Source organism: Castor canadensis, chromosome 5 (genome assembly GCF_047511655.1).
Source record: "Castor canadensis chromosome 5, mCasCan1.hap1v2, whole genome shotgun sequence".
NCBI lineage: Eukaryota > Metazoa > Chordata > Mammalia > Rodentia > Castoridae > Castor > Castor canadensis.
Window position 1 is genome coordinate 155,713,211 of NC_133390.1, and position 10,642 is coordinate 155,723,852.

General features: G+C 40.0%; 2 protein-coding genes across 2 annotated transcripts; one reads left to right on the forward strand and one right to left on the reverse strand.

Moving 5' to 3' along the window:
- Nucleotides 1-534: 534 nt before the first annotated feature.
- On the forward strand, nt 535-2,820 carry Defb128 (defensin beta 128). Its single transcript, XM_020171973.1, has 2 exons — nt 535-583; nt 2,582-2,820. Exons 1-2 carry the CDS (start codon nt 535-537, stop codon nt 2,818-2,820), a joined length of 288 nt encoding a protein of 95 aa, XP_020027562.1.
- A 3,974-nt stretch (nt 2,821-6,794) lies between these two features.
- Nucleotides 6,795-9,934, reverse strand: Defb127 (defensin beta 127). Its single transcript, XM_074075254.1, has 2 exons — nt 9,886-9,934; nt 6,795-7,048 (listed from the first exon to the last, which is right to left on the reverse strand). The coding sequence occupies exons 1-2, from the start codon at nt 9,932-9,934 to the stop codon at nt 6,795-6,797; spliced, it is 303 nt and encodes a 100-aa protein (XP_073931355.1).
- Nucleotides 9,935-10,642: the final 708 nt, after the last annotated feature.

Here is a 10,642-nt window from a genome sequence, read left to right on the forward strand (position 1 = left end):
ACTCTTTCTCTATTTTCACATATAACTGCAATGTTTCAATAAAATATTTTTATTTTACTCTCTAGCACACTCCTGGAGTGATTGTCTAGACATTTCATGAATTTTAAATATTATTATTGGATGGGCTATGTGTCCACTTTGATTAATTAATGATTTATCTTCCAAACTGTGTTACTTTTGTGAGTGAGAGGTAATGAATAGGGATAAACCAAGAATGTCCCTTCCAAACCAGGACATATAACCAGTCAACCTTGACCCAAATGGGCTGACAGCCAGGCAGAGAAATCATAGTTTCCGGAGTTTGCTTCATGAGAAAAGGGGAGTAGGCATGATGGGATGGAACTTCTGTGACTGTGAGCTCCATATTTGGGGATGTAAGGGGGGACTTGGACTTCCTGTCTGTCTAAGTGAGTTAAAACCAGATCTTGGAATACTAATAGCATTTGGAGCTGTGACTTATCCTGAAAGACTGTGTGATACGGACCAGTGGACAAAGAAGTTCTCTTGCGTCTTTCTCTTGGGAAGTCTGTAAACATGAAGCTGTTTCTGGTTCTCATTATTCTGCTGTTTGTGGTATTCACAGGTAACTTGTCCAAATGTACCATAAAATTATAGGAGATATTACTGCTTTTAAGAATGGGGACAGGACCCTTAAGATTGGTGATAGCTACAATATCATAAAAAATACCCATTCTCCTGGGTGTCTGACTTGATGTGCCTTAGAAAAGAGCAAGCAGGGAGGACAGGGCTATACTCAGGAGTCCTTGCTAAAAGTAGTCATGAACCCATTATCCAATTTTCACCCAAGAGCCTGACCATCTTCCTTTCCCCTCAAATTCATTTTCAGTCTGTGCTATCATAGTAATGAAAATAGCACATGGTTCCATGTGAGGATAAAATATGTCTTTGTTATTAACTATGAGTTAGGTGAATCATTCCCTTTGAATCTCAAATTTCTCTTCTGTCAGGTGAGTGTAATGATTCTAGTTCATGTGAGGACCACAGGAGCCTACAAATGTGAAGCACCAAGTTCATGGTAGGAGCCCTGTCCCTGATGGTTTCCTTCTCCTTGCTAGGATGAAGGCACATTGTCTTTTTGTGGCCCTCAAGATATACCTCTCTAATCTTTGAAGATGTTCCCTGACTATGAAGTTTAGAATGGACAGAACACATCTCTGTTCTCCATCTTTATTCCATGGTTGTGGCCATACTTTATGTAGAGGGACAAATTAAGGTTTAGATATAAGAAATTTAGTACCTTAGTGCGTTACTTTGAATAGGTGACAATTTGGATCTCAAGGGGATAGGTATTCATGGAATTGAGTTTGATCCTTGGGCAATACATTTATCTGAGATCAGGTGAAAAGGGGAGAAGCCAAATTCTTGAGAAGTACTACAGGCTGGAGAGGTGAAGGAATTCGCAATGCATTTATGGCTAAGACCCAAGAGATCTTGGCAAAAGGAGATTTCTGTTCTCCATATCAGTGAGTGTAGAACCCAGCCACATGGCCAACTTTTTAAAAGTCCTGTACATAATGTTCTTATTCTTTTTTTTCAGTACTGAGGATTGAACCGAGGGCCTTACACATTCTAGGCACATGCTCTACCACTTGATCCATGTGTCTAGCCTTTTAAAAAAATTTTAGTTTAGTTTTGATGGAATTGGGGTTCCATAAGAGCCTCACCCTTGCTAGGCAGGTGAGCCACACCCCAGCCCTCTTTGCTTTAGTTAATTTTTGACTAGGGTCTCACTTTTACGTTCAGGCCAGCCTGAACCATGATTCACCTATTTATACTTCCTATGTAACTGGAATGACAGGCATGCTCCACCATGCTCAACTTTTATTGGTTGAGATCAAGAGTCATGAATTTTTGCCTGGGCTGACCTAGAATTGCAATTCTCCTGATCACTACCTCCTGGGTAGCTAGGATTATAAGCATGAGCCATTATGCCAGGTCATTTTTTGTTGTTATTTGTGGCTCTGAGTGTTGAACTCAGGGCCTCACATTTGCTAGGCAGTCTCTCTACCACTTGAGCCACAGCCCCAGCTTATTTTATTTTTGAGATACATTCGTGCTACTTTGCCCAGGCTGATCTCAAACTTGAAACCCTCCTGCCTTTGCCTCCAAAGTATCTGGGATTACAGATGTGTGCTAACATTGCTTGGTTTTGATGTTCTTTTAAAAAGATGATTTGGCTCTAAGTTGTGTCAATAGTGACAAGTTAATGTGATCTGGGGACTGAGGGCTGAAGGAATGCTGACTTTGAAACATGGAGCAGAGTCAGGTTTGCCAGGGTCCTTGGGACAAGACATAGCTCCAGTCCGTAACTAGGAATTGAGGTCTTTTCTCTTTTGTATCATGTGTTCTAATGTTCTGACAGCCAACTGGGCATTGGCCAGGAGCTGGGGTTTAGAATGTCCCGAATTTGGGTGATTTTCAAGGAGGGGGTTCTGATTTCCTCTTACCTGCATAAGGTTCATTTTGGGACCATAGGAGGAGATAACTTGTAGGGAACCACACATCCCTTCTGCTCTCCCGCAGAAACTAACCTCGGCTCCATATTGTTTCCTAGGTGCAGATGGGGCACGTCCCAAAAGATGCTTTAATAACGTTGCAGGCTACTGCAGGAAGAGATGCAAAGTAGGGGAAATAGCTGAAGTGGGGTGTCTACATGCGCAATTATGTTGTGTTGATGAAGAGGAAAACAGAAAACAAATCCAAATCCAACAGCCAGCTCAGCCTCCTAATGAGAAGTCTGAGGAAGTGATAGACTACATTATTTTACCCACTGTCACATATTTCACGATTAGTATATAAATAGAGCACTTGTTTCCTTGTACTACACCTGTCCTAACTGAGAAGTGCTGTCCAACCTAGCAGCATGCCGCAAGAGTTTACCTGCTTCCTTCTGTGAATGTGATTCCCCACACAATAAAGTCCTGTGCTTTTGCCTGTATTTATTTATTGATGTATTCACTCATTTTTTGGACACCAATCATGAATTGATAGCTGCCACATTCAAGGTGTAACACTTACAAAATGGGAGATTAAATGAACACATTGGGAGAGGTGGAAGTTATAGCTTCTACTTCTAAGGAAGATGATATTTCACTGAATTTTAGGTATTTCTCCTCATTTTTTAGAAATAAAATTTTTTATGTCTAAGAAAATCTGAATGTTCTCTCCACCCCTCCCCCTTCTCTCTCTCTCCCTCTCCTCTCTTTGCATACTAAGAACTAAGAATTTATTAGAGGGAGAAAAGATATTTGAACATTTCGTAACACTTATTGGGGCTGATCTGATGGGCAGTGAAGACAAAATAATTTGAATATATCATTTGAGGTTCATTTAATGAGCTTTCTCCATCTCCTTTTTCAGTAGCAGTTGCACATCTATCTAGTTGACACAGTTTTTAGACAAATGGTACTCATGGGTGTTTGGAAGCATTGAATATTCCGTTTGTTTCGATGGTGGAACATTTAGAGCCTTATAAGCGACAGGGACATATTTAAGAAGCAAATTGTGAGTTTGATAAGATTGTAGTGTTATTATGGCAGGAAATGCTCTCCAGATGAACGAAACAGAAACCTCTGTGGTGACACCAGTGGATGTTGCTGTGCTTAGAGCATTGGTTATATATAACTTATGAGTTAGCATTTACTCATACAAGACAGAGCTAGATAGGCCTTATTCCTCCATGAGCGGCTCACCGTTTTGTTTCATTGGGAGGACAGAGGGACAAATGTTTAGATGGAGGTGTAAAAATTCCAAGAGAACACAAGAATCGTCCCTTTAGTCGTTGTGGCTGTTGAGAATTCTGATGGATAAGGCAACAATGACTGGACTTCATTGCAGAATTTTAGAAAGTTTTATTGGGGACTTCAGAGCCATGGAAGCTAATCTATAGCTATTTTCAAAACTAATTCTGACAGAATTGTAAAAATAAGGTTCACATAAGTCAGCTCTTGAGAATAACATTCTCTTTTTCAGAGTTCTAATACAATGTCACAGGGGTGTGTTTTCTTTGAGGGGAGGGGCCCATTTGGTCAAAGGTGGGTGTGGCCCATTGTCTTTAATCTATATGTGGCCTCTACTCTGTGTGGGTCCACTGATAAATTAGATACAATAATCCGTTTTGGCTGAGTTAGTGTTGACCAGAGAAGTGTCTCCAGTCAAACAGATAAATTAATCCTCGAATTTTATTTTGCACCCCTCTCCCATTACACTGTATCCCTTCAATACTTACAGGAGAAGTGGATGTGGTCAGTATTGTTAGGTCCATGTATATTTGTCTGCCTCCTCTTTTTACATACAAAATTAAATAGAAATCCCATACTTTCATCATTCACCCTTTTGGTATAGGAAGTATTGATACCTCATTTTTCTTGGATCTGTCTTAGAGCATTTTCCAAAATCTTACTCATAAACTATTTAAAATTATTTTATTTTAATAAGGAATCATTTCACATCTATTTTAAATATTGTATGTAGTAGTTTTCATTTTCTTTCTTTTATTATTTCTTTTTATTAATGTGTAATAATTATACATATTTATGGGGTACAGTGTGAGCACATGTACACAGTGGATACTGGTCAATTAGGGTAACCAGAATCTCCATCTCCTTATCATTTCTTTATGTTTGGAGCCTTTGAGTTCTCTATTCTGGTTCTTCAAGAAAACATATAGTAGGCAATTGTGAAGTATATTCACCCACTGTGCCGTGGAACATCAGGACTTTATCTATCATCCATCTATCTATCTCATCTTTTTTGTGGTACTGTGGTTCAAACTCAGGGACTCACATTTGTTTGGAAGGTGCTCTACCACTTGAGCCATGCTCCCAACCCTTTCTGCATTAGTTATTTTTCAGGTACGTTCTCACATTTTTGCTGTACCATGATCCTCCTATGTATAGCCTCTTGTGTGGCTGGGATCATAGGCATTTGCCACAACACTTGGCTTACCTATTGAGAATGGCAGTCTTGTTAACTTTTTACCCAGGCTGGCCTCAAACCATGATCTTCGCATTTCCACCTTCTGCTTGCTAGAATTACCATGATGAGCCACACATCTGGTCCCTTCTAGCTATCTTTTGGTGCCTATTGTTCAACCTCCCTCTATCTCCTCCTTTACATTTCAACCTCTAACAATCACTATTCTCATTCAAATGGTTTTTAAATTCCAGATTTAAATCTGATATATCATATCAGATTAAAATATCATATCAGATAAATAAATCAAATAAATATATCATATTTATATATGATATTTTTCTTTGTGGTGTCTGGCTTATTTTATTTACATATAATGTCTTCCAGTTCCATCTATTTTGCTGCAAATGACAGGATTTCACTTTTCTTGACAGTTAATGATATGTTATTTTTACTATACTACTAATATGTTATGTGATATTTATTTTGTCATGTTAAAACCATACTCTCCCATTTGAGAAGGGGATGTATGGACTGCATACAGCAGTTACTGGCTCATAACAATTTAGAATCATGATGGGAGACATGCTACCGTCCTTATTCCGTCAAGGAACTGAGTCCTTGACAAGGATTCAGTTCTGCTCTCTAGGAGTGGCATGCAACAAATTAGTGTGTGAATGAAATCTGAAGTCTGCCATAATTGTTATGGTGACATGATAATGATATAAGAGAGTATACTGGAAAACGAAGGTGAGATATAGCTGAAGAAGAAAGTTCGTATGAATCATATTCAAAAAGTACATCTTGAATGGGTCCCAATGGCTAACGCCTGTAATCATTGCTACTTGGCTTGGGAGGCTGAGATCAGGAAGATTGTGGTTAGAGCACACAAATAGTTCATGAGATCCCCATCTTCAAAGCACCAGAGCAAAATGGACCAGAAGTGTGGCTCAAGGGATAGAGCACCTGCTTTGCAAGTACAAAGCCCTGAGTTCAAACTACACTCCACAAAAAAGTACATCTTTAAGCATTAGGACTATACAATGGATTATTGCTTTGTTGTCTTGCATATCAAGGCAGCAGTAAACACTCATACAATGCTGCAATTCAGACCAATACCTAGGTGTTTTATGTTTCACCCAACTCCGAAGGATCCCAATACCAAAAGAACAACAACAACAAAATTCTCTAAAGACGTCTGTCAGAGTCTTTTGTTTATGCTTGCCTCCATGTTATGCAGCGAGTCCATGACAGTGGACTCCTACTTATCTTGCCCTTCCCAGCTCACTACTGGTTCACAGGACCTAGAAAATCAGACTTCCCCACAGTTCACAAATATCCTAGCCTTACCAATTCCCTTCCATTTGATGATGCCATTCTTTGCACTCCAATTGCCTTCCCTACTAATAAGTTTTGTTGAAATTCTACAAAGGCATCATATTAATCTTAAACACACCCATGAAATACTCCACCTTACCTTCTCCTGAATTACATGTCATTTTTCTTGAGTTTCTTATTCCAATATCCTATGATATAGATGTTTTTTGTTTGTTTAGTGCTAGGATTGAACTCAGGGCCAGTACTCTACCATGTAAGCTGCACCCCTAGTCCTCCATGTTACAGGATTGTTGTGTTATTGTTTTAGAGCACTGTTTGTAATTGCTATCAATTCATTATCTGCTAGATAGTAAATGCTGAGTTAAAGAATACATGAATCAGAAAACAGGCAATTAATCTTTAGTGTGATGTGTTTGAAAGCCATTCTGGAGCTCAAGAAATCAGAAGGAAAAAGGCCTGGATTCCATTACCTTAGGGTATTAATAAGGAGAAAAATGAGTGAACAGAAAACTGTATTTGATTTATATAGAAAATGTCTTGGGAGTTAAGGGAGTTTCCATTTCTGCATCACTGACTTGAGGAAAAGTAAATGCATATGTTTGTGGCTTTCGACGAGGTGGCTCTGTAATTTTTTTACGTTCTTCTAGTTCCTTGATACTGAGGCAACAATATCTACCGTTTGGACATAGAATCTCACGTATTTCAGTCGTTCTGCATATTTTCCTGCAGTATCCATGTATATAGTTATCCCAGCATCTCTTCAGTTGCTCAGTTACTGTGCACAGAGAAGAACAACAAGCAAGGTCAGTGAAACTGAGTGTGATTTTGGTTACTGGAAAGGCAGAAGAGGTTTGTAGGGAGTAGGGGGGATGGAATATTCACAAATCCTATTCTCCTAATATCCCAAAGAACGCTCTCTATCAAGGTGAAACTCAGTGTTTACATTTAACTGGTTCATTCATACTTAGGTCTTGCAAGGTTTGGGGAACCTTCCACATCCCTTAGGTTACAGAAAATAAAGGAGCTGAATCCTCGATTTAAGACTGTGGAACGCTGCTCCATCTGGGGACCTTAGCAAATCTTCCTCATCTTGAATGCTTCCAGGGCACTATGTCCTTACTACTTCCCCACTCTGATGCCCAGAGAACAACAACTTGTTGCTCTGTTTTTATGTCAGAGTCAAACTATGTTCTTAGGTTCAAAATCACCACATGGCTAAGGATCACTTCTTGCCTCCCAGTCAGGTCATTTTTCCCCTTCAATAATCTCCCCCTTCTATTCATTCTTAGTATTGCAGACCACTGCCAGGGCATGTTTCTTTGGTTGCTGTGTCATCACGATAATCCAGATGTCCTTCTCATTCTTGGATTTATTTTGTCCTTCTGTGACTTCTCATTCTCCAGAGGCAAGAATTCCTCCAGTGTCAGTTCTAGACCTCCGCTCACTTGAATATGTATTTTTTTTCCTTTAGTCATCTTTTGCTTTTTGAGACAGTCTACTATATAGCTCAGGTTAGCCTTGAACTGTCTAGGTAACTTGAGGCTGGCCTCAAATTCATGATCCCTCTGCTTCCACTTCCTCAGTATTGGGATTATAGGCATGTGCCACCCTGCCCAGCTCTTTCAATGATCTTAAATGCTTTCAGTGATCTAAGGGTTGGGAACTTAAAATTTTGGTTTCTATAAACATGGATGATCCCTATAACCCCAGGTTCTAGAACTCTTTTGAGTCTTAGAAATTTAGGGAACAAGGATAGACCATTCTTATAATAACAGGCAAATATTAAAGGTAATGGTTTTGAATTAGAAAAGGAAACTCTAATTTTCAAGTTCTTGTTATGCGGCAAGTGCTTTGCTAGGTGCTTCACAAATGGCTTATCATTTAATGAAACCTTTGTGAGCCAGGGGTCATTTTCTCCACAGATGGGTAAACAGGCTCATCGAGTCCTCACTTCTTATCTAAAGTTGACAAAAGAGTAGACATGGGAGGATGGGAGGCATGTTTCTTAAATCTGACTCTGAAGTTTGTGCTTCATCCACTACTGAGACACTGTAGTATAATAGGCTAAAATGCATATTTGAAGATCAGGTTGACCTCGAAGTCATGATCCTCCTGCCTCAGCCTCTCAAGTGCTGAGATTAGAGGCATGTGTCACCACACCTGACCTGGAAGTGTTTTTTTTTTCTGCAGCACTGGGGTTTGAACTCAGGCTTTCCAGACAGGTGCTCTTACTAGTTGAGCCACTCTGCCAGTCCTTTTTTCATTATAAATTTTTTACTAGGATATATTCATTATATGGGGAGGATTCAAAGTGACAACTCTGATCAGACAGACTGTACATTTTTTACGCTGCCCCCATCATCTCTCCCCCCAAACCCCTTCCTAACCCCCTTAAAGCAATTGCAAGAGGTTTTTTAATTCTGTTTCACATAGGTATATGAAATCCATCTACCATATACCATCACCTTAATCTCCTTCCTTCACCTTCCCCCTCCCACTAGTACCCCCCCACACACTGTGCTTATTTTACAGTCCTGATTTTTATTATTAATATTTAAGTTGATGTTCAAAGAGGTGTCTCAATGTATGCCCTTACCCCTTTACCTCCCACCCCTGTTTTTCAGCAGTTTTTAATGCATGTCCTTATATCCTTTACATCTTATGGCATGTGATATTACTGATTCTCTATCATTCTCTTTTCCCCTCCCTCTTTCCCTGAGTTCCACAGAGTAGCTGCAGTGTTACAAACATGTTCTACATCTGGGTTTGTATATGATCATGCTTATTTTTGTGTATATGTTTATCTTTGGATCTATCTTCCATGTATGAGAGAAAACATGCGGCTTTTGTGTTTCTGATCCTGACTAACTTCACTTAACATGATGTCTCTAAGCGTCCATTTACCTTCAAACCCCATGTTATTATTCCTTGTGGCTGAGTAATACTCTATTGTGTATAAATACCACAATTTCTTGATCCATTCATCAGTTGTAGGGCATCTGGATTGTTTTCAGAGTTGGCTATTGTGAACAGTGCTGGGATGAACATCGGTGTACAGGTGTCTCTACTGCGTCCTGCCTTGCAGGGTAGATGCCCAGGAGTGGTATCACTGGATCACATCACATTCTATTGCTGGTTTTTTGAAGAATCTCCATACTGGTTGTACTAATTTGCATTCCCACCAGCAGTGTATAGGGGTTCTTATTTTGCCACATCCTCACCAGCATTCATTGTTATTACCCTTGATTATGGCCTTTCTAACTGGGGTCAGATGAAATCTAAGTGTTGTTTTGATTTGCATCTCTTTAATAACCAGAGAAGTTGGGTCTCACTAACTTTTTGCCTAAGCTAATGATCTTCTCAATGCCTGCCTCCTAAGTAGCTGGGATTATAGACATGAGCCACTGTACCTGGTATGCTAATACACATTTTTAAGGACAGACCATGGTGGATGGCCCAATGAAGAGGGGATTCCTGGTATCACTGGATAGGCTTCAATCCTCCCTGGGAATCTTATCTCCCCATATTGTGGACTATAAAATTCCTTCAGACATTTAGAAATACTCCATCCCATTGTTGATTTGAGTGAGGCCCTGGAAAGCTCTGGGTTACCTGTGGGTTTCTGGAGCAGCAGAACCGCAATGATCAGGAAGAGACTCATGGCCAGGCTTCCCAGTGGTGGTGGTAATCAAAACTCTTGGTCCAGGAAACTGCACACTATGTCACCTTCCTCAGTCTTGGATTCTTCTGCACTGGACCAGAACAGATGGCGTGGTATGAAGTGTGCAACCAAAGTTCTTAACTGTGGGCTGCACATCATGTGGTCAGGCACAGGAAATGTGAGGTGACTCACTTCATCCATCCCCTCCAACACACAGAATTCAGAGACACAGAGTGTTCCATCCCACCACAACTAGTGCCATTCTGTAGGTTGCAGACTGCTGGTGGGAAGAGTCTGAGTTTCCCTACTTTGGTTGTCTACCCAGCTGGACCAAGGGAGTCCATGTACTCACCTCCAAGAATGAAAGAGGCAATAGAAATCAAGACATGCATCCAAATTCCATTAAGAAAAATCTCTAGAAATCTGATCATAGTAGGTCTCTCGTGTTTGGGAAGAAGATGTCACTTAGCTGGTTCTGATTCAAGGTCATCTGCTCAGAACTATAGAATATTTAAAACTCTTCAACAATAAAGCATGGCTGGGATGTAAAGTATACGTTCTTTAGATGTCATCAGTGACCTTTGTGTGTGTGTGTGTGTGAGAGAGAGAGAGAGAGAGAGAGAGAGAGAGAGAGAGAGAGAGAGAATGAGAGAATGTGAGCAGAATAATTCCCTATTTGTGTGTGATTGTCTTTGGAAAGTCTTATTG

Excerpts from the sequence above, each read along its gene's own strand:
- Defb128 (XM_020171973.1), top strand. The coding sequence starts at position 535 with ATGAAGCTGTTTCTGGTTCTCATTATTCTGCTGTTTGTGGTATTCACA. Across the intron at positions 584-2,581 it reads GCTGTTTGTGGTATTCACAG|ATGGGGCACGTCCCAAAAGA; the intron begins GTAACTTGTCCA and ends TCCTAGGTGCAG.
- Defb127 (XM_074075254.1), bottom strand. The coding sequence starts at position 9,934 with ATGAGTCTCTTCCTGATCATTGCGGTTCTGCTGCTCCAGAAACCCACA. Across the intron at positions 7,049-9,885 it reads GCTGCTCCAGAAACCCACAG|TAACTGAGCAACTGAAGAGA; the intron begins GTAACCCAGAGC and ends CTCTGTGCACAG.